Source organism: Centruroides sculpturatus, unplaced genomic scaffold (assembly GCF_000671375.1).
Source record: "Centruroides sculpturatus isolate CEXI.00-Female unplaced genomic scaffold, Cexi_2.0 scaffold249, whole genome shotgun sequence".
NCBI lineage: Eukaryota > Metazoa > Arthropoda > Arachnida > Scorpiones > Buthidae > Centruroides > Centruroides sculpturatus.
Window position 1 is genome coordinate 88,698 of NW_019384482.1, and position 24,936 is coordinate 113,633.

The 24,936-nt window shown below is 32.8% G+C and overlaps 1 protein-coding gene across 1 annotated transcript in view; it reads right to left on the bottom strand.

Annotated features, from left to right (window-relative positions):
* Window positions 1–19,599, bottom strand: part of LOC111621460 (cullin-1-like) — a 50,963-nt gene extending 31,364 nt beyond the window's left edge. The window contains exons 1-7 of the mRNA XM_023363613.1: window positions 19,369–19,599; window positions 15,649–15,699; window positions 5,067–5,157; window positions 4,827–4,990; window positions 4,592–4,754; window positions 1,609–1,847; window positions 1,384–1,490 (exon numbers count right to left, since the gene is read on the bottom strand). Coding sequence (XP_023219381.1) covers window positions 1,384–1,490; window positions 1,609–1,847; window positions 4,592–4,754; window positions 4,827–4,990; window positions 5,067–5,157; window positions 15,649–15,699; window positions 19,369–19,599 — 1,046 coding nt within the window. The remainder of the gene's footprint in view (window positions 1–1,383; window positions 1,491–1,608; window positions 1,848–4,591; window positions 4,755–4,826; window positions 4,991–5,066; window positions 5,158–15,648; window positions 15,700–19,368) is intronic.
* Between the last annotated feature and the right edge of the window lie 5,337 nt (window positions 19,600–24,936).

Genomic DNA, 24,936 nt, shown 5'->3' on the forward strand with positions numbered 1-24,936 from the left:
ATATACTTCTGGAAGCGAAGACTCGCTCGGGGTCCGGGTGGCGTAACTGGCAAGCGCACCGCACGGCAAGCGGAGGTTGCGGGTTCAAGCCCCGTCCCGGGCCAGTTCTTTTATTCCAGAATGTTCTAAATTTATTTATTTAATTATTAATTTAATTAAGAGATGGCACCTAACGCATACCTCTAATGTCAAATTACTTAGTTCCAATCATTTAAAATAGCCATATTATAGCCCGATAATTAGGCGATCGTTTGGTGTTGTTATTATCTACTCGGGCTGTGAATTGATGTTTATATGTGACATATACCGACATCCTATCTGTCTCTTTTCTCCATTATCACCAGGCTATGAGTTACGTAATTGTAGAGTGGGAAATCTATAACGGAAAAGTGAGAAATCGAAAGTATCGTGAGCGCGTATTATGATGTATGCATAGGCATACGTGGACTAGAACGATAGAGGAAAGAGAAATGGAAGAGCAAAGACAGGTGCCTAAAAAGAAGGATAGGCAGGGTCAGACCCTCAGATGTGCAACGATTCTCAAACAAATAGGTGTGTACTTGAGCTGATCTTTGTAATTATAAATTGTGAATACAAGTGACTACTATTATGTTTTTATTTACTTTGTGCATGTTATAAGTTATAAATAAATATAAACAAACAACACCAACCCGATAACATTAAATCTAAATACCAAAATGATTAATTTACTGCGTTTTCGTTATTTCTTACTCCTGTTTTTAGATATCCGGTATTCGGCCAAATAGTGATTAAATATTTGGTATTCGACTGAATAGCAAAAAAGAGGCTGAACAGGCCGAATACCAAATAGTAACCAAATATTCGTTACATCACTAATAATGGTATTTTAACAGTAAAACAACTTCAACTGTAAATAAGTAATTTTAAACGGAATGTATATGTGTCAACACCATCTACAAGAAATCCCAGAAGTCATGCCGACAGATGACGGGTTTATGCCCGAAACGCTTATTGACCTATAGCATATTCTGAATAATGATGATGATGTAGAAATGCCCTGTGTCTATCTATGCAACTAGTCATGAAGATTAATATAAATCAAATAATTTTTTTTGTTTTTAATTACTTATAATAAGTGTATTATGAATATAAATAACAAGATAAACCTCCTGCTATTTAAACTTCTAATTTTCAAAGAAGGAAAAATCTGGAAACCTTAACATTGAATTTAGAAGCTTATCTGAAAATATGGTAAGTAAACAACAAAAAAATTCTTCCAATCTTAAAATAATTTGAACCTTTCATTTGTGAGCATTCTAATTATTCTAAATCTAATTTTGATAAATCGGATATTAACTTTTAATTTATATAATCAATATCATACAATTACTACAAGAATACCTTTTTTTCAATAGGAGATCACAATATTTTGCTAATAGTTCTGGAGACTTGCTGGAAGAGTTTGCCATTCTGGTAATAGCATTGTTATTGATAAACTTTCCACAAGCCTATAAATGCAATTTATAGCAATTAGAATTTGATCCTTGCAACAAAAATATTAAGCAATCATATTTACATAAAAACAGTAAAGCATTTGGCATCAATTTAATTTGAAATCTTTCATACCTTATCTAATGCTGCAACAAAGCCTGCCTCATTATTGAAAGCCGTCATGACCAGAGCATTATATTTACGATGTACGTCTAATATTGTATTGACGTACATTTTTGGATCATTTAATGCCGTCTCTCCACATTTTTCGATGGCTGAAAGACCCTGATTATGAATATGGGCTTCCAAGAGATTTCTTAATTCTCCTAACCCGTCGGGAATGCGTGAAACCAACTGAAACATTCTTCCTAAATCTGAAGCAGAAAATAAACTTTATAAATTTTTTATTTCACAACTTAAAACTATAAATTTCACCATCACAACATAAATCACCTTTGCAAAAAACCTTAACAAATAAATTAAAAACTTCTGCCAATTTATTTCTATGTATCCAAATTTACATTTTTAGTCAACAGAACTTAATTTTATTTCAATTCAATCTATATTTTAAGAAATACTGCAAATTTGACAATTATTAGTAGATAAATGTTCACAAAAATATTTTAAATTTTATATTTATTTTAATGATGAAACAACATATATATAATATTTAACAAAATGTAATACCTTCATTTTTATCATCATTAAGGAGATTCTGAAATTCCGAATGAAATATTTCTAAATGTTTTTCAATTAGAACTTTCTCACAAGTTTTGGCTAAAACTTCCAACGTTGTCTCGTGTAAATACAACTGAACCCTTCTTGATTCTTCTAGTAATCTTTGTTCAGCCTAATTAAAAATTGTTATTTTCATTAATATCTAATTTAATTATACACCAACTATCTACTTAAGAACATTCACCTTTTTCATATATTCTGTAACTGGATTTTGCCTAAGAAACTCCGTGCTTTCTCTGGTATAAAATCTCTCTGTATCTTCGAGGAAGGTGTTTTCGAAAGCTTCTTTATACACCGATAACGTTTGGCCTTTGGCAGAAGGATCATCTTCGTTAAGTCCCAATTCGACTATAAAACAAATTTGTTCACATTACTAATTATATTCTTGAAGACTGCATGAAAATTATTGATAAATTTCACAAACCATAACAGTTCATTACTCCACTGACAAGTCTTGTATTTATTGTTTCTCCATTTCTTTCTTTTTCAATAAGTTTTAAAACGGCACTAGTTACCTAAAATACAAAAAGAATTGTTAAAAGTAATAACAAAAAGACTTTTTAAACAAAATTTAATAATAATTCTGTATAAAATTTAAACTTTACGAGAAAAATCAATTTTCCACAAATGTTTAACATTTAAAACTTAAATAATTGAGGTATATATTAAATATACATTAATGTAGGTATAAGATTATTTTTAGGTATCTAACAGCAAAAAAGGATGGTAAATACCTCCTAAATTTAATTTTAAATAAAATATTATAAATATAACTGATGATTTTCCTGTTTAAAGAAAAAAAATCAAAAATTAATTTTATTTTCAATTAAAAAATATGTTCTCAAAATTTTTTAGTGTTTAAGTATCATTCACCATATTAATGTAAAAGAATATGCATATGTATCATCTTTCCAAATTAAAATTAATAAATGAACTAGCAATTATTTTGTTGTAACATTGCCACAATGCCAAGCTACAGGCAGAGTACAATTTTTAATCGTATTTTTTAATTTGTTTCATTTAAACATGCTCCCCACCTTCAAATTAGTAGCGTCTTGGCCCTGTACAGTACATCATACTTTTCCTCTAGCAATCGAGTCATACTGGTCATTCAAAAGAGGTTATAACTCATTTCAGGGAAATTTTAAACTGAAATAACGTGACTTCCAGTTTGCATCAGAAGTTTGCACATAGTTAATCAGGGCCTCCTGCCCTTAAGCCTTCATCTACCTAACACCATTCTTGAGATTAAGGATGGACAGACAACAGTGGGAATTTATAAGTCTACAATTTTTTCAAATTGCAACCTAATTCAATGTGAATTTAACATTAGATATTCAAATTTATTATTATATATTTATTTTTAGAAGACTAAATTTTTATCAACTATATTTCCAATACAAACTAAAACTTAAGAAATTCTGAAAATTTGAACCAACCCTCATACATTCTTTGACCAACACAAATACACCCAATTCAAATACATGGTACATAAGTTCCAAAAATCCATCTAAAAAAATGCCACCTGCATGGAAAAATGAAAGATTCCAGACAATAAAATCCAGTAAAAATAATACAAGAAACCATTTAACATAATAGCATATGTTTGACAAAATATTTCAATTTTAGTTAATAAAACAGAAGATATGAGATACAATTGTAACTTATTGGGTTGTTCGGAAAGTAATTTCATTTTTTTTCCATGGAAAAAAAAAACAATATTTTTATAATAAATAAATATTTTATTGAATTATTTATCAACCATTTTGGTCAAATACCTGCTGTCATCGTTTCTGGTAGTATCATGATTTCACATTCATAAAAGTTTTGATCATTGCTTACAAAAAACTGATCCANCATTATTGAAAGCCGTCATGACCAGAGCATTATATTTACGATGTACGTCTAATATTGTATTGACGTACATTTTTGGATCATTTAATGCCGTCTCTCCGCATTTTTCGATGGCTGAAAGACCCTGATTATGAATATGGGCTTCCAAGAGATTTCTTAATTCTCCTAACCCGTCGGGAATGCGCGAAACCAACTGAAACATTCTTCCTAAATCTGAAGCAGAAAATAAACTTTATAAATTTTTTATTTCACAACTTAAAACTATAAATTTCACCATCACAACATAAATCACCTTTGCAAAAAACCTTAACAAATAAATTAAAAACTTCTGCCAATTTATTTCTATGTATCCAAATTTACATTTTTAGTCAACAGAACTTAATTTTATTTCAATTCAATCTATATTTTAAGAAATACTGCAAATTTGACAATTATTAGTAGATAAATGTTCACAAAAATATTTTAAATTTTATATTTATTTTAATGATGAAACAACATATATATAATATTTAACAAAATGTAATACCTTCATTTTTATCATCATTAAGGAGATTCTGAAATTCCGAATGAAATATTTCTAAATGTTTTTCAATTAGAACTTTCTCACAAGTTTTGGCTAAAACTTCCAATGTTGTCTCGTGTAAATACAACTGAACCCTTCTTGATTCTTCTAGTAATCTTTGTTCAGCCTAATTAAAAATTGTTATTTTCATTAATATCTAATTTAATTATACACCAACTATCTACTTAAGAACATTCACCTTTTTCATATATTCTGTAACTGGATTTTGCCTAAGAAACTCCGTGCTTTCTCTGGTATAAAATCTCTCTGTATCTTCAAGGAAGGTGTTTTCGAAAGCTTCTTTATACACCGATAACGTTTGGCCTTTGGCAGAAGGATCATCTTCGTTAAGTCCCAATTCGACTATAAAACAAATTTGTTCACATTACTAATTATATTCTTGAAGACTGCATGAAAATTATTGATAAATTTCACAAACCATAACAGTTCATTACTCCACTGACAAGTCTTGTATTTATTGTTTCTCCATTTCTTTCTTTTTCAATAAGTTTTAAAACGGCACTAGTTACCTAAAATACAAAAAGAATTGTTAAAAGTAATAACAAAAAGACTTTTTAAACAAAATTTAATAATAATTCTGTATAAAATTTAAACTTTACGAGAAAAATCAATTTTCCACAAATGTTTAACATTTAAAACTTAAATAATTGAGGTATATATTAAATATACATTAATGTAGGTATAAGATTATTTTTAGGTATGTAACAGCAAAAAAGGATGGTAAATACCTCCTAAATTTAATTTTAAATAAAATATTATAAATATAACTGATGATTTTCCTGTTTAAAGAAAAAAAATCAAAAATTAATTTTATTTTCAATTAAAAAATATGTTCTCAAAATTTTTTAGTGTTTAAGTATCATTCACCATATTAATGTAAAAGAATATGCATATGTATCATCTTTCCAAATTAAAATTAATAAATGAACTAGCAATTATTTTGTTGTAACATTGCCACAATGCCAAGCTACAGGCAGAGTACAATTTTTAATCGTATTTTTTAATTTGTTTCATTTAAACATGCTCCCCACCTTCAAATTAGTAGTGTCTTGGCCCTGTACAGTACATCATACTTTTCCTCTAGCAATCGAGTCATACTGGTCATTCAAAAGAGGTTATAACTCATTTCAGGGAAATTTTAAACTGAAATAACGTGACTTCCAGTTTGCATCAGAAGTTTGCACATAGTTAATCAGGGCCTCCTGCCCTTAAGCCTTCATCTACCTAACACCATTCTTGAGATTAAAGATGGACAGACAACAGTGGGAATTTATAAGTCTACAATTTTTTCAAATTGCAACCTAATTCAATGTGAATTTAACATTAGATATTCATATTTATTATTATATATTTATTTTTAGAAGACTAAATTTTTATCAACTATATTTCCAATACAAACTAAAACTTAAGAAATTCTGAAAATTTGAACCAACCCTCATACATTCTTTGACCAACACAAATACACCCAATTCAAATACATGGTACATAAGTTCCAAAAATCCATCTAAAAAAATGCCACCTGCATGGAAAAATGAAAGATTCCAGACAATAAAATCCAGTAAAAATAATACAAGAAACCATTTAACATAATAGCATATGTTTGACAAAATATTTCAATTTTAGTTAATAAAACAGAAGATATGAGATACAATTGTAACTTATTGGGTTGTTCGGAAAGTAATTTCATTTTTTTTCCATGGAAAAAAAAAACAATATTTTTATAATAAATAAATATTTTATTGAATTATTTATCAACCATTTTGGTCAAATACCTGCTGTCATCGTTTCTGGTAGTATCATGATTTCACATTCATAAAAGTTTTGATCATTGCTTACAAAAAAACTGATCCAAGTGATTTTAGACATTATCATTTCAAGTAAATGTCTTACAGTTAAAAAAAATTTGTATAGACCGGAACAAGTAATAATCTGTGTGTGCTCGATCTGGCAAATATGGTTGGTGCGATAGCATGTCCCATCTAAGTTATAACAGTTTCTGACAAGTTACCAAACTTGTGTGAAATTTGACATTATCGTGGTATCAACACTACACCCGTTTTGTTGATCAATACTGGCTGCCTTTTCTGTTTGATGATATTACTCAATTTGTTTACTCGATGGCAGTACACTTTTGAATCAATTGTTAAATTGTTAAATAATAAATTTGCTTAAAATCCCACCAAATAGAGCATCTCTCTTTAAGAACATGTGGAATCCATATATCAAGCTTTGAAACAAAACCAATTTGTTTCAAGTAATCATAAACAGTTCAATTTGACAAATTTCATCTCTTAGTGATTTCACGTGTTGTAATTTGGCAGTTTGCTTCAATCAGTACCTTTATTTTGTTTTCATTGGCTTCAACTGGCCATCCAGAACGTGGTGCATCTTCAATATTGAAATTGCTACAATGAAATTTTGTAAATCAGTTTTGGCACTGTCTTTCTCTCAACACATCATTTCCATACACGTCACACAATTTTTTCTCATTTGAACAGCATTCTTACCTTTTTGATAATAAATGAGCAAAATATGCCAAAAATGCTGCTTTCAATCTTCCATATTTGATGGGACATAAAAAATAAACAATTGCACAAAATCAAACAAAATTTTTTACAAATAAGCCTTAAAATGCTATCTGTCAAAATATATAATGATAATATGGTTTAGAATGAAAATGGCAGGAAAAATACGACTAATCCATCCAGTGGTAAAAAGAATGAAATTACTTTCAGAACAACCCAATATTTATTGGCAAAATATAATCAACTGATATTGTTCACACAATTTTTATTTTAATTTCTTATTCAATGTTTTCACTTAAACACCAACATACATGTATCTTATAACATCAAATGACAAAAACTATTAAACTAATTGCAATTGTACAAACAAACTCTCAAATGATAACATCCATTAGGAAGCAAAAAATAGATAACCCTATATTGACAAAATAAAAATTATAATTTTTACAGCTAAATGTAAAATTAAAGTACCTACACCTAGCTACAAAACAGCTGAATTATCAACACTGCCAATTGATGCTACACACCTTCAAATACATTGTATAAATGACCAAATCTTAAAATTCACTTGAGTATGTATAGCACTTTTAAATGCAAATTATAACTAAGACACTCACAACCTTTTTAATTAAGTAGCAAAAACACAAATAAGGTTTTTGGTATTATTAGAAGACTGTCTTCAGGTTTACAAAAATTTGGAAAACATTGTTCATTAAAATAACAAATAAATAAATAAATACCAAAACTACATAAATGAATATATAAAAATAAATAATAAAAGTAATAAGTTACAAAATACATAAATGTCATCCACAAGAGTGATGAAAAACAAAGGTAAGAAATAACTGAGAAAAATATCCTTGAAAGTTACAGGGTGTCAATCTCAAACCACACACTCCGAGCATTCGATAGTGAGCTATGGTCTTTTATAGTTAATGGATAGACCACGACATATCGATTTATATATTTCCGAGGATTCTGTCGAATGAGATATTTGTTCCTGATGGTCTTTCTAATCTTGGCCTCTTTCCACTGTACATAAACCTGTAGGAAGTAGTTTAATAATAATAATGCTATTTTGATAAGAACAAACAAATCAAGAGAGTTGTTCATTTCATCCAGATCTACCTACAATTATGCTCTGCAAGAGTACATCACTGCTACTAATTGCAGTAAAGCCAACAAATGGCTCATAGACCAATTATAGAACATAATCAGGCATTTCACTGACACTACTTTGGCACAGAAGCTATGCACAGATAGAGCCATTGTTCCCTCTCCTTCCATCCCGAAATTGTTTGCTTTTGCAAAAATCCACAGGCCTGCTAATAAGCTTATTGGTGGTTGATAAGAGCTGCTCTTCCTCCATGCATTCTTATTTAGAGAATTCTCAACAAATACATGACACAATATATACCATCCTATAAGAGCAACTTCATCAAACCTTTGTGCCTCATTGAGAAATTATACATAATCACATTACTTAATAAAGAGTATATCACTGTCTTTGACTTTGAGGCTTTATACACATCCATTTACTTTGAACCTTGTTTTTTCCAATTACAGGACTTCCTCTTTGGTCAGTTCGAACACACTCCACCTCTTCATTGACAGATTTTGGAGCTGGCACTCACTGCCACTTGCTCTTCCGTTTTTCCAATTTTATGACACCACCTACACATAACAGAGGAGTATCCATACTCTTTCAGGGACAGCTGTGAAATGATGATTAGATCTTTTAGAAAAGCATTGTTGCTTAAATGTAGTTCTAACATCCATATCTAGTCAGATACATTGAAAACAAATTGATTATACATGGAACACAAAACCTGACACAAGGCAATTTTTATGTGATTGTCAACTCCAATTCATATGGCCTGACTTTAGGTCAGGTTGTTCGTTCATGTTTTTTGGCACAAGAACCATATAGGCTAAGCTGTGCCATGTCAGATGGTGAATAAATGAATTTACAAAATATATAAAATATTAACAAAAGACAATAACAAATGTATAAAACTGTACAAATAAACAAAACAACAGGTTATTTAAAAATAAAATAAAAACAAGAACTTATACTGAAATGAATAATATAAATAAAATAAAATAATCCTTTAACTATCCAGCAATAAATAATGTTTAATAAAAATGGTTGAAAACATTTTTATTAAACATTATTTATTGCTGGATAGTTAAAGGTTTATTTTATTTTATTTCGATCAAGAAACATCCTAGAAAGCCTTCAGAACTAAAAGAAGAGAGACAGAGACAGGAAAGTTTTGCATAAACCATATATTACCATTATTTCAGGTCATACAAATCCTTTTTGAGAGTTCTGGGATGACTGTCAATACAAGTAATCTATCATGCAATTCTCAATCAGTATTACATGTACCATCAGTGGTATGCAAGAAGGATTTGTTAGTGCTACAAGTCTACACACAAAAGGCTCAGGTGGTATGTGAAAGAAAAAAAAAATTTGAGAACCACTGGTATAGAAGATTCTCCATGCTATGGGTTACAATATCACAAACTCTTTATAAATTGAAGTTTCTGTACATTAAACACCTGAGAACTCTTGTTTAACTCCAATAAGTCCTGCTTGTAGAAAATAAACATAACATTTTCGATCCTTCGCTTTCTTCGAATCTTCNCTGCAAATGATGTTTTTTTTCTGTAAATATATATTAAAACGCACTTATATACTTTAATTTTTTTTTAATAATATTATTTACTTTATATGCGATAAAAGAGGATAATTAAACTAATTTTCGATATTTTAAATTATTTACTATTAAAATAAACCACTATCAGATATAAAATAGAGTTTTATTTTAAAAAACTACAACCGCCGACCTTGTACTGCGTCACGACGCCACACGACGCGCCGGCAGTCATAGCTAGAACCGGTTTGCCATACGACCGCCGGCGTTCAAAGCCAACTGAATAGATATCCACCAGAGGCCAGCACTAAGCATGCAGAAAACGTCGTACGAGGCCAAGATAATTTAACCTTGAGTAAAACTACATTGTTTACGTCTACCAGCGGTCATATGGCGCTGTGCGGGAATTTCCATTACGACGGCGCGTGCGTCGTATGGCGTTAAACGTGTTAAGACATCCTAATCACTCTACAAGACAACCACATCAAGACTAAGATATAACATATAACCTTCCTAAAACCCACTATTTATTCCTTGGTTCTCACAAAACCCTCCACAATATAATCTTGCAATCTACAGGGCTTTGACCAGATAGGCATACATGCACACACTACCCAGACATTTTTGATAGATTGGAGGAATTAGAATATATCAAAATACAATAGCAAAACATTGTGGATACAATTCTAAGTCTATACAAGCCCTTATTGACAGCTTTTGTTCTAAACTGCCAGATATCAGAGACTTCTGTAAAGACCTTCATACTATAATTGAATTTGTCCAACCAATGCATAACATCTTTAAAAAGATAGCAAAAGCTACCGGCAATAGAAATGTTTATAGAGGATCTCACATGGCCTATAAAATACTCCTTAATGACAAACCCCTCTGGACCCTTGAGTGTCCCTGGAATTATCGATCAAAAAACATTTTTGATTAACCAACCTATTTAATGGAGTGATTACAAGAGAGAGTTTACATTTGATCACGTGTAGAGATAAATACCTGATGGATTTTCCAGTTGTTGTGCATTCTAACTGCAAAAGTTTGTCTTCAGTAGTAGGGTTGTTGTGCGAACAGTTCGGAAATAGACAATATCTTGTGACGGAGATTTGGCAATATCCATTAGTGGGATAGATCCGTTGCTGGAGCAGAAACTTGTACAATGCGTATAAGCACGTTTAATCCATGATCTGAAAACCGCCAATTTGATATGCTTAGGATCGATTGATTGGCGTGGGATGATAACGGGGAGAGATCTGGACCGATATTTACCGTAAACCCTGCTTTCAACAAGCAGGGTTTACGGTAAATATCGGTCCAGATCTCTCCCTGCTTGCATGTAATGGAAATGTCGAGGAAGTTAACACTGGAGTCGCTCTTCTGGTCCAGCTGCAATGTTAAACCGTAAGGGTTATTGTTGAGTTTGTTTAAAAAATATTGCAGGAGAGATCTGGACCGATATTTACCGTAAACCCTGCTTTCAACCTGTTATCATCCCACGCCAATCAATCGATCCCAAGCATATCAAATTGGCGGTTTTCAGATCATGGATTAAACGTGCTTATACGCATTGTACAAGTTTCTGCGACACAATAAAGGAGCTAAGGTACATTCTTAAAATAGCCCAACTAAACGGATATCCAAAGAAAGAGATAGAGGATCTTATTTCATCCTTCCAATCCACTACACGGCATTCTCCCAAGATTGACCCTAATAAACGAATAGTGCTTAATTACGTACCATTTCTGAACAGGATACACACATCTACTGCCAAGTCTAATAACTTACACATTGTATACAGGCGCAATCCCACTATTTTCAAACTATTGAGAAACGACAAAAAGAAAGAGGATCGGAATTCAACAACGGGTATATATTCAGTGCCTTTACATGATCAGCGTTTCGATTCCAGGCTAGTTTACGTGGGTGCGACGATGCGCGGTCTGAAGAAAAGGCTCAAGGAACATAAGTACACTATCGATAAGAACCTTGATAACACTGTGTTAGCATCGTACGCAAAACAACAAGATATAAATGTGCTATGGGATCAGGCATCAATTATAAAAACGACAACTAATCGGCAAACGATCAAACATCTAGAGAAATTGGAAATCTATAAAGCGCACATGAAAACCGGTTGTATAAACCATAGGGACGCCGACTCATTGTCCACTGCGTGGAGATCCTTTTACAATTATTAATTTTTCACTATTTATTTGTTAATTTTTCATTAGTTCGTCCACTAGGGCGTTTTCCGTTAATTTTTATTTTTGTATTTATTTCGAACGCATTTTATGTTCTATATTTAATGTTCTATTTTTGGTAACTGAAGATGATCGTTGAAAAACGATTGAAAACGTTTTTATTTTATTAAATTTTGCTAGATTTATATCGGTGTAGTTTATTTTTCAACTTATTCTACTTCCAGTACGTATTGGTTATATATTTTATTCTTGTTGTTATATATTATAGTTTGACATTATAAACATTATTAACAATTTACTTAAATACATATCATTTTTGATGTTTTTTGCTTTTCTGTTAAAACTCTCCAAAATTACTACCACCATAACCCAAGTGCAGGCCTGGAACTTGATCAAATCCAAATTTCACGTGACACTAGTGTTGCCATCTTTTCAAAATTGCTGACCCGGACGGCAGGTGAGATTTGTTCGAACAGAAGTTCCTAACGCATGCGCAATGTCATTTTGCAATGCAAAGAATAACGTGCAGTGCATGGCAGTTCTAAATCAGTTACAGTTAGGGTCTAGGGAGACTTGGGTAGGAGTAATGTGAGACCCGAAAGGCCCTGGGCCTAATTTAATAATTTTTATTAAATATGTTTAAATATCGACACAAAATATTACTTCATTTTTGTGAAAAACTAGTGTTTTGGACGTGGGAAAAGATAGATAACAGATGTTACTTCCGTTAAAGGAAGTCCGTACATCCTCTGTTTTTCCCTTATCCGTTAAAAATCTCACTCAGATGGGAACTATCGACCCCTCTTTGATTCCCCTTTCATCTGCTCACATGAACGAAGTTCAAGCAGATGATTGGACGAAAATCTTGAGATATAAGGGGAATTTAGTCCGAATTCGGGGAGTTCGTCGACAGATCCGAAGCTTCAAAACTCCACACAGTTCTCCTCCGGATGACCAACGCCCTTAAACGAGTCTCATAGACTAAGTCCCGAGTCTGAACTTAGTAAAGATACTTTTATATTTGTGCACGTATTGATCTCCCGTACGAAGAAGTAAATGAACTCTATCTACAAGTTGTCTCTTACAGACAGAGAAGAAGACGAACATCAACTGAATCAGGTTGTATGTTTTATAACGACTTTTGTGAGCTCTCTCTCTCGATCGCGCATCAGTATAGAATAAGTCCAAGCTAATATCGTGTAATCTAATTGTCATTTTATTATCCCTCATTCATTGATATTTGTATTCGTTGTTTTTGGATTATTAAATTTACTCTTGTTAAATTTACTTAAATGTCTCTTAAATTGATTCCGAATCAGATCTCATACGCGTGTTAATCCGCGTATAATAAGATTGATTAACTGGTGTCAAGGAATCCTGACAAGCATCTGAACTTCGCAGTTCGGATCAACTTTGATAACGCTCTCCTATTAAAGTTAGAGAATTGGTCATACCGACTAGTGCCCGTAAGTGGCGTAGATTGAGACCTACGTCCTTGGCTACTCCCACAGTAACGTAACTAACTAAATTAAGAAAAAATAACTTACAGATGACTTAGCTCTACTGGATATTGGAGATGTGTACGAATACAAATTGTACATAAAAAAAAAAAGTCAACAGGTTGCGCACGATATTCGCGGACAAAATTAATAGTTCAACCGGACAGCGAGTCGATTCCCAGACTGTCCGGGTGGTAACACTATGTGACAGTTTTGTTAGGTATTATCTGGACTTAATTCTGATCATGTACATTATGGATCAAAATTGTGCAAAAATAGAATTGGGTATATATATATATATATATATATCACAATAAATTATTTGATTTAAAATTTTTCATTTTAGAAACACTTTATAACAACAACAAAGACTAGTTAGAAAATTTGTTTTAATACAAAATGTTTTTTATTTAAAACACACTTCACTAGCACTGGCCATGTAACATCAGCCAACCAAACCTATTCAGCTCCCAGCAAAACATGTAAAATGTTGCAATTCAAATGCTTTTGAAAGCCATCTAATTCCAACTTTGGTTACAGCGTTTATTCAAATCAAAATGCATCAAATAAAATTAACGTGTATTTTCTGCATCTATAAATACACATCAGATGCCTTGCCAAAATTCAAACGTGATACTAGCTCAAAGATTACAACCTTTAGTCTGTAGTAATTGCTAATGCATGCTGTTATAAATTCAAAATTTTATCATCATAATCATAAAAATTTTTCTTTTAAAATTAAGATATAAATAAATAAATCATTATCATCACTATATTNCATAGACTAAGTCCCGAGTCTGAACTTAGTAAAGATACTTTTATATTTGTGCACGTATTGATCTCCCGTACAAAGAAGTAAATGAACTCTATCTACAAGTTGTCTCTTACAGACAGAGAAGAAGACGAACATCAACTGAATCAGGTTGTATGTTTTATAACGACTTTTGTGAGCTCTCTCTCTCGATCGCGCATCAGTATAGAATAAGTCCAAGCTAATATCGTGTAATCTAATTGTCATTTTATTATCCCTCATTCATTGATATTTGTATTCGTTGTTTTTGGATTATTAAATTTACTCTTGTTAAATTTACTTAAATGTCTCTTAAATTGATTCCGAATCAGATCTCATACGCGTGTTAATCCGCGTATAATAAGATTGATTAACTGGTGTCAAGGAATCCTGACAAGCATCTGAACTTCGCAGTTCGGATCAACTTTGATAACGCTCTCCTATTAAAGTTAGAGAATTGGTCATACCGACTAGTGCCCGTAAGTGGCGTAGATTGAGACCTACGTCCTTGGCTACTCCCACAGTAACGTAACTAACTAAATTAAGAAAAAATAACTTACAGATGACTTAGCTCTACTGGATATTGGAGATGTGTACGAATACAAATTGTACATAAAAAAAAAAAGTCAACAGGTTGCGCACGATATTCCCAGACAAAATTAATAGTTCAACCGGACAGCGAGTCGATTCCCAGACTGTCCGGGTGGTAACACTATGTGACAGTTTTGTTAGGTATTATCTGGACTTAATTCTGATCATGTACATTATGGATCAAAATTGTGCAAAAATAGAATTGGGTATATATATATATATATATATATCACAATAAATTATTTGATTTAAAATTTTTCATTTTAGAAACACTTTATAACAACAACAAAGACTAGTTAGAAAATTTGTTTTAATACAAAATGTTTTTTATTTAAAACACACTTCACTAGCACTGGCCATGTAACATCAGCCAACCAAACCTATTCAGCTCCCAGCAAAACATGTAAAATGTTGCAATTCAAATGCTTTTGAAAGCCATCTAATTCCAACTTTGGTTACAGCGTTTATTCAAATCAAAATGCATCAAATAAAATTAACGTGTATTTTCTGCATCTATAAATACACATCAGATGCCTTGCCAAAATTCAAACGTGATACTAGCTCAAAGATTACAACCTTTAGTCTGTAGTAATTGCTAATGCATGCTGTTATAAATTCAAAATTTTATCATCATAATCATAAAAATTTTTCTTTTAAAATTAAGATATAAATAAATAAATCATTATCATCACTATATTGTTACTAGATATAAAAAGTTATAATCATACCTGTTTGTGAAGTGGCTTGAATAGATAATCTCTCCACGATACTAGGGCAAGCTAGTATAACATTTATAAGCATTAAAATTGTGCAAAATTTAATTAAAAATTAAATGCAATATAATTCAATGAATATAGATTATATATAAAAATATAATAAATTATCAACAATAATTTATTATATTATATATTACAAACAAACTGAGTTTGACTACACTATTTATTTATTATATTAATTATATTATTTAATTTTACATTATTTAAACAACAACATATTTATATCAATTAATATTAAATTTGCAAAATTAAGAACAATTACTCTTAAGATGCTAGGTACTGGATCAACACAATGTAAGTTTAAACCTTAGTAATTTTAGTTTTTTTTTAAATGTGTAACAAAATTTGTTATTATTTTACCATATCATTAGAATTATTATTACTATTATTATTCCTCATGTTTAAAGCTTATAAAACAAAAGATTTAAAAAATATGATAGCATTTCCTGTTTAGTGAAAATGAATTCTCTACAGATTTAATTCTTGTATATCATTAAATAAAATTTTTATTTCTTCATATTTATTTTCAGATTTCACTCATAGTTACATACTATGTCAATAGAAGCAAATAATGTTATTTTTGATAGATAAAAAAGATAAATCTGATATGAAAATAGGATAGCATCAAATAGCATTGTCACAGTTTTTTTTAACTTTTAATGTTATGGATAATTTCCTCATGCTCTCATGTTTGTTACACTTCAAATATAATATCATCTCCATACATGAAAATTAATACTAAGAGACAAAAATTTTATTTAATGATATACAAGGGCTGCCGGGATGTCGGGAAGTCCTCTCCTTCCGGCCACAGGTTGGTGACCTACTTTCTTGTCAAGGATGGCATTGCATTCAGTTATGCGTTATGCGAGTGGAGGAGAGTCGGAGGGGTCAACGATAAGATTTTGGCTATGTCAAGTGAAGAGACCATTTAAAAACAAAACAAGCATTTATTTAACTCGCTAACTAAATAAAAATTTTACAAAACTCCTTCAACTTCGCGGATGAGAGAGTTTACAATAATATTTCATACCTCTGGGATAATATCAAATGGATACTCCGGCTATAATTTCTGAAAGGCAGTGCGAGGTGGGGCACAAGGTCTTCCCATTAATGTCATCCAGTAGGTCTAAGGGAAGTTAATGTCCGTCTTGGTCGTTTGATTGGCAATTCCCACGAGAGGGGAATGAGGATGGCTTTTATACGTTTTGTGGTGGGAAAATTTGTCAGGTGACCAATTGTTTTAACAGGTGTTAGAATGTTTGTGTTTTAGCATGGTTAAAGTTGGTGNAGGTACTGGATCAACACAATGTAAGTTTAAACCTTAGTAATTTTAGTTTTTTTTTAAATGTGTAACAAAATTTGTTATTATTTTACCATATCATTAGAATTATTATTACTATTATTATTCCTCATGTTTAAAGCTTATAAAACAAAAGATTTAAAAAATATGATAGCATTTCCTGTTTAGTGAAAATGAATTCTCTACAGATTTAATTCTTGTATATCATTAAATAAAATTTTTATTTCTTCATATTTATTTTCAGATTTCACTCATAGTTACATACTATGTCAATAGAAGCAAATAATGTTATTTTTGATAGATAAAAAAGATAAATCTGATATGAAAATAGGATAGCATCAAATAGCATTGTCACAGTTTTTTTTAACTTTTAATGTTATGGATAATTTCCTCATGCTCTCATGTTTGTTACACTTCAAATATAATATCATCTCCATACATGAAAATTAATACTAAGAGACAAAAATTTTATTTAATGATATACAAGGGCTGCCGGGATGTCGGGAAGTCCTCTCCTTCCGGCCACAGGTTGGTGACCTACTTTCTTGTCAAGGATGGCATTGCATTCAGTTATGCGTTATGCGAGTGGAGGAGAGTCGGAGGGGTCAACGATAAGATTTTGGCTATGTCAAGTGAAGAGACCATTTAAAAACAAAACAAGCATTTATTTAACTCGCTAACTAAATAAAAATTTTACAAAACTCCTTCAACTTCGCGGATGAGAGAGTTTACAATAATATTTCATACCTCTGGGATAATATCAAATGGATACTCCGGCTATAATTTCTGAAAGGCAGTGCGAGGTGGGGCACAAGGTCTTCCCATTAATGTCATCCAGTAGGTCTAAGGGAAGTTAATGTCCGTCTTGGTCGTTTGATTGGCAATTCCCACGAGAGGGGAATGAGGATGGTTTTTATACGTTTTGTGGTGGGAAAATTTGTCAGGTGACCAATTGTTTTAACAGGTGTTAGAATGTTTGTGTTTTAGCATGGTTAAAGTTGGTGTTAGAATGACAACATTATGACAAATTTCGCCGGTAATTGTAAACTATACATGGTTTGATTGTGAGAATGTTTATAGTTAAATAGAAAGAGTTATAAATTTCTCATGCACTTTATATTTCGTTTCTGTAGGTTCAAATTCCTCTAGTTAAAGGAATTTATTATAAATTTAAAGGATTAAATTCCTTTATGAAATTATATAAACTTCAAATTTCACAGTTAAAGCTACAGAGATTTCATTTTCACTAAACAGGAAATAATGTAATGGAATAATATATTGCTTTTAACCCCTAATATTGTTTAACACTTAGTCTAGATCAAATAGATACATATTAAAAAAAGCCATAATTTATTCTACAATTTTATTAATAAGGTGTTACATAATCATTAAAGATTTTGTAAATCAATGTCATTCAATGGTGTGATAAGCCCATATGTACGAGGCGTGTCCAGAAAGTAAGTACCATTTTGGAAAAACTCGCATAAAAAATCTTTTTTCAAAACAAAATTTATTTTTACATGAAAGAGCATGTCGGAAACTATTTTTCTACATAGTTACCACCATTGTTCAGACATTTGTCATATCAGGAAACCAACTTGTCTATACCCTCTTCAAAGAAAAATGCCGCCACTGAAGACAGCCACTGCTGTCATTGGTTGTTGCGTGTTCATCGCTGGCAAAGTGCCTCCCTCCAAAATCACGCTTCAAGTTCAAGAACAAATGGTAGTCTGCAGGTGCAAGGTTAGGGCTGTACGGCAGGTGATTGAACTGCTCCCAACCGAACTGTTGAATAAGGTTTTGAGTGGCACCAGCAGTACAGGGACGTGCGTTGTCATGAAGCAACACAATGCCTATACTGAGATTTCCACGCCTTTTGTTTTGAATTGCACAGTGAAGTTTTCGCAATGTTTCACAGTATCGTTCCGCATTGATGGTTTCACCTCTAGGAAGGAACTCTCAACAAGCAGAACGTCCTGTCTACCCCAGAACACAGTGCACATGATTTTTCGTGCTGACAACGTTGTTTTGAATTTGTGTCTTGTGGAAGACCATGAGTGCCTCCACTCAATCGACTGTTATTTTGATTCTGGAGTGACATGACAAACCCAAGTTTCATCACCGGTAACAATTTTGTTTAGGAAATCATTACCCTCTTCACTGTATCGGGTAAGAAATGTTAAAGCACTTCCAAGTCACTTTGTTTTGTGGACATCCGTAAGCACTTTGGGAACCCAACGGGAACACAATTTGCAATAATTTAAGCGATTTGTGACAATCTCATGCAAAACAGTTTTTGAAATTTGTGGAAACTCATCACAAAGCAATCTTATTGTGAACTGTCTGTCTTCAAGAATTTTCTCACTCACTTTTGCAACCAAACCATCATTGACAACAGAAGGCCGGCCACTCCGTGCTTCATCATGAACATTGGTGCGTCCTGCATTGAATTGTCGAACCCACTTTCTCACCATTACATTTTCACCATAAATCTCTACAAGTTGACGATGAATTTCAACTGGCTTAACATTCTTTGTGTTCAAAAACTGTATTACAGAACGCACTTCACAGTAGGCAGGATCGGCAATTGTCTTAAACATTTTGAATGCTCACTAACACGTGGAAAAAACAACACAATCCGGCTCTAATGGCATCATTGGACTGACAATCAACCAGAGACATGTGTGCGCAGGTGCTGAACTGCGATACTACCGCTGCGGTGGCGGCAAAACGAAACGGTACTTACTTTCTGGACATGCCTCGTACATGTGTCTATTTGATCTAGACCAAGGGTGGGCAACCTTTTTTATAACATGGGCCAGAATAAATTTTACGTTTTTTCCGCGGGCCATAGTAGTTAATCGATACCTTGTGACCTGTAAATTTTTAGTCTGCAAATATTAAATAAATAAATAAAAAGAAATTAATTACTACAGTCGACCCCCCTATAACACTGTTGATTATTCCGTTTTATATGAATTCCATGTTGTATGAGTCACTTAAATTTTACAAATGCATGTGCCGGGCTGTGAACGACTCACCTATTTGTAAAATCTAAGTGACTTTAAACATAATAAAAACAGCCCTATGTAGTTGGATACGACAGACATTACATTTTCTAATTGCATAGCTTTTGCACATAGATTTTCTTGATGGATGATGCGATGAGATATAAATAATTTAGAAAAATTCTGTTCTCCCATTTTTTGTTTGAATAAGGAAATGACTCCCTTATTTTTTCCTGTCATTGCTGCCGCAACACTTCAGAAAATAATATTCAATTTAAACTAGACGAATTACGTCAAAAAATATTTATTTATAATTTCTTCTAAACATCTCGCGGGCCGAATAGAAACTCTTCGCGGGCCGTAGCTGGCCCGCGGGCCGAGGGTTGCCCACCGTTGATCTAGACTAAGTGTTAAAGGAAATAATGTCACATTTTTTAAATTTCTTGTTTAACACGTACCTGAACCAGTTACCAGTGCTGGAGAAAAGACGAATAAAAATCATAAATGTTTTTGAACCTTACTAGTTCTTCTTCAGTTGATAAAAAGCAATGGAACATAGAACAAAAAATAGAATATGGATATTTAAACAAAATCGAACCCACTTGCAATTTAAAAAATGTAGGATTGGACATGCGCACTGCGGGTAGACGATGATTAAAAGTCCATGTCAACGAGGGCCTGCCAGGCGACGGACAGATTGAGTTCCTCTTTATAATTTATGAAGGTGGTGGCACGGCTGGATTTATAAATGGAGATAGCCTCCAACCACCTTAGGTGCTCAGGGTGAGGCGAATAGGTGATGAGCCTCACTTGGTTGAAGACTGCCTCGATGCCAGGATCAACCGCGTAAACTGCAAGAGCGGCAGAGTCCCTCCCATGCAGAATGCCTGCATTGTGTTCACGTATTCTGATCTCCAATGATCGTTTGGTTGAACCGATGTACACAAAGTTCCTGTCACACCTGTGGTCCTTAAGCGGTACAGAGTTAACATCTGGGAGTCTGTTGGGATTGGGGGAATCCTTCCCGTTACGGAGAATGTCCAAGATGGTTGGATATCTTCTGCATGCGATGTTAATGCAGCATTTGTTGGCAATCTCCTTATATAACAAAGCAATGTACAGATTATAGGTGATGGATACCCGCGTCTTATCCTCTGAAAGGTTGTCATCACGTGAGCTGATGGTGGACGCACATGTGGAGCGGTGGTAATTTCTTGTTTTATAAGCTTTAAACGTGAGGAATAATAATAATAATACTTCTAATAATATGGTAAAATAATAATAATTTTTGTTACACATTTAAAAAAAATTAAAATTACAAAGATTTGAACTTACATTGTGTAGATCCAGTACAATCCTTATCGACTTGGCTATCACCAGTACAAGGAGAAACAAATCTTCCAAAGGCTTAATAGTCAATTTTCAGAGGCCCAATGCTCAGAAATGCTTGAGAAGTGGGTCCTATTATTTAGACAAGGAGCCCTGCGTTTCTTTATGCAATGCTCAAGACGCGCTTTACAGTGAACACACTGAAACTGGTTTCTAATTGGCCAACACTGCTTGTGATGTCATTTTGCTACACTATCTCTGCATAAAGACACACAGGGGAGCTGTTTGTGTTTCGGTCACAAGTTTCATGTGAATCCAAGACTCAGATATCTGGCCCTCTCCCTGTTAGAGAGCACCAGTGATTATAGCTACACAACTTATTAGTTAATGAAATGGAACACATTTATTTGACGTGAGTTCATTGCATTGGCCACTTTTTAATCAAAAAAACTAAACAATTACAGCTGGCTGTATTTTTCAGGCAAGAAACTCTTACTTTCAAAATATAAGAAAGGGAATTCAACAAGGTCCAACAGGTAACAAACTTTGGTCTAGTTATATATACTAAATATAGGCACCAAGATAGGTACCATCGTGGCAGTCTGTGGCCTAAGTTATCATCAGTTATTTGCAAATTAGAAGTTATGAAATGCACATCATGGTGAACCAAATGTCAGTTTACCACAACAGATTATGGTCTGAATTAGAATAAGACTTTTTAAATTTAATAGAACAGATAGATAAATTAGATAGTGCTTATATTTTGTTTATTATTTTTCTCAAGAAAAAAAAAATAATACTAAAAGAAGAAACAACCATTGAGCAAACAGCTCATTAGAAAATCTGAATTATCCAATGAGTAGAATTCAATTTGACATAGTGCACTAGTCATTTTTTAAATGGTTACTTGCTGATTAGTTGACAACTAAACAATCATTAGTGAACTACTTTTTGCATTTGGAGTCGAAATGCCAAAATTACTGGTAATTTACCAGTAAACCAGTAATATTTTTAAAACTACATTTTCACTGGTAATAAAAAAGTCAGTAAATTTACAACCTCTAAAACAACCTGAACAAACCAAAAACCTGTCTAAAAAAGAAAACACACTTTGAAACAAAGCAATTTTCAACGTAAATTTTATTATAAGATAAAACCTGTCTAAAGTGGAAATGGAATAAATTTATAAGTACAAAGAATGTAACTTAACATGAATGAAGCAGAAAATTTAAGATTCCATATTAAGACAAAAAGTAAAACTGCTACCAAGTATAAGTCACAGCAAAGCACAACAAATTATATTTCAAAAACAATTTCAAACCTTTTCAGAGAAACAAGGGTAATGTAACAAAAAGACATACAAACACAAAATCGTTATTAATATTGGGGAAGAAAGTAAATACTTTTAAAAATAGTAAACTTATAAAAATCAAACAAATTTCCAAAAACTGAATGCCCAAAAACAAGCACTGTTCATGAGGTAACAGTTCTGTTGATTTGTCTTGTATGGAGTAGTTAGAACTAATTAGTGCCAAGTATTTGAGATAATAAGCCAATAACAATGTTGCTAACTACAATGTTGGACATTGAAGTTAACAATAAATTAGAGTATTAAAATTCCTCAGAAAGTAACATCATACAAAAATTTGGTCTCTGTATTACTGTATTGTGTTTAGAATTTCTTCCAAAAGAGAGAGCCACAAATTTCCGGTTCTCAAATTGGCTTGTTTGCTGCCATGTGAGTTCTTAAGAATTGCATCCAAGAAGTATTCAAATACATAGAACAAGTAAATATACTCATCAATCGTAAACCCAATATCTTAAGCAAATACAGTGGGTGATCGGTTAACAAACATAATCCGTTTTAAGACTGTGTTCGCTATCCAAATTGTTCGTTAATCGATTTACCATAGGTTTTAATGGGAATTTAATTAATTCGTTCTGGAGACCCCCAAAAATAAAAAATATATACTTTCTTACTACATTTAGTTATATGTAATAATAAAAATACATACATACACAGTCTTTTGTTTTAATTAGTCATGTTTTTTTCGTTTGAAAGGGTTAAAGAACGTGTCTAATGTTGATTGCTTTTCTTTCTTCTTCAGGATTTTTCGTAATTAATGGCATTGCAATTGTAAAAATCCCCAAGCCTCAACCTGGTTTGGATGCCATTCTAAGACCATTGTTCTGACATCCTCCCACTTCTTCAAAGGAACTTTAATATAAGATATCGGCATTAATCCTCTTTTTCAGAAGAAAACATATCTCACCAAGTTTCTTGGTGTTCTTCATTCAAGAGTTCTTGGCGTTCTTCTGTCATCAGATCCGTTTCAGGTTCCATTACGAACTCTTCGATGTTCTTTATTTCTCAGATGTGATTTTTGTTACTTCTTTAGCTGCTTGAGTCTTCTTCATTATACAGTATTTTTCTTAGATAAGATTGAACTGTGACCTACTGTAGACTTGTTCGTGCCATACTGCCCAGCAACATTAGGCATCTTCTGCCCACTCTCTACCTTTGCTATTATACTCTCACTTTTAAAAGAAAAACAGACACAAAACTTAATGAGTGCCTACCCGATACTCTCGCGAATACATAAAAGAATTGTTTTGTCAGAAAAATAAAAGGCTGGAATTACAAGAGAGAGTTTCATAGTTCAGAGGAATACTATCCGATCAGTATATACTGACTTAAGCGGCGATGTCAATGTCTCCCACACTCCGAGAAGTTTCGAATTGTTGCCCGAAGACAAGAGAAGACCAATCGGTATTCATTATTTTACGTCGCTTCTTCTTGTGTTTGTTCTGTAGGGTGTTAGTTGTCCGAACATAAAAATCTTTTGCGAAAGTGTTCGTTATCCGATCTGTTCATTAACCAATCACCCAATGTACACCTACAACTGCCGTAAATGGTCGGACTATGTTTTTGATATATGATTATATATTAGAAATGAATTTGGCACTAGAGTGAGGCATTAGGTACCATCTCTTATTAAAATTAATGATTATAATATTTAATTAATTAATTTAGATTAAACTGGAAGAAAAGAATTGGCCCAAAGCGGGACTCCAACCCGCAACTCCCACTTACTATGCGGATGTGTTGCCAGTTACACTACCTGGAGCTCCGGCCCAATCCTCTCTTCCAGCATGGGGGACCTCCCTCTACGAACTAGAGCGGGGAAGTGAGTGTCGTTCGGCTCTGTTTCCGATCACGTTTTCTCCGTGTTTTTTTTGTCGCACTTTGGATTATTATACATCAACGGAATCGTCTTATCGTCGGCTAACCATGAGTACATTGTTTGTTTGGATCGGATAATTCGCTATCGTGTTATTACCGTCCGAGTTTTTGGGTTTTTGTCGGCCCGCATCAGGCCAGCCATTAGCGATTGGTTCGCTATCTCGACGGTTTTCGATAGCCCGCTGGCCTGTCTATCGGTCCCCCAAATTTTGTTTTTATACGGGTATTATTCGCTGAGTTATTCGCGACTTAATTTATATCGTTAGACAAAGCAATGCTCCCTGGCCACGTGGTTGGACAGCCACTCGGCTCGGCTTAGCCGATTCTGTTTACTCTTTTGTTTTGTTTGTCTAACA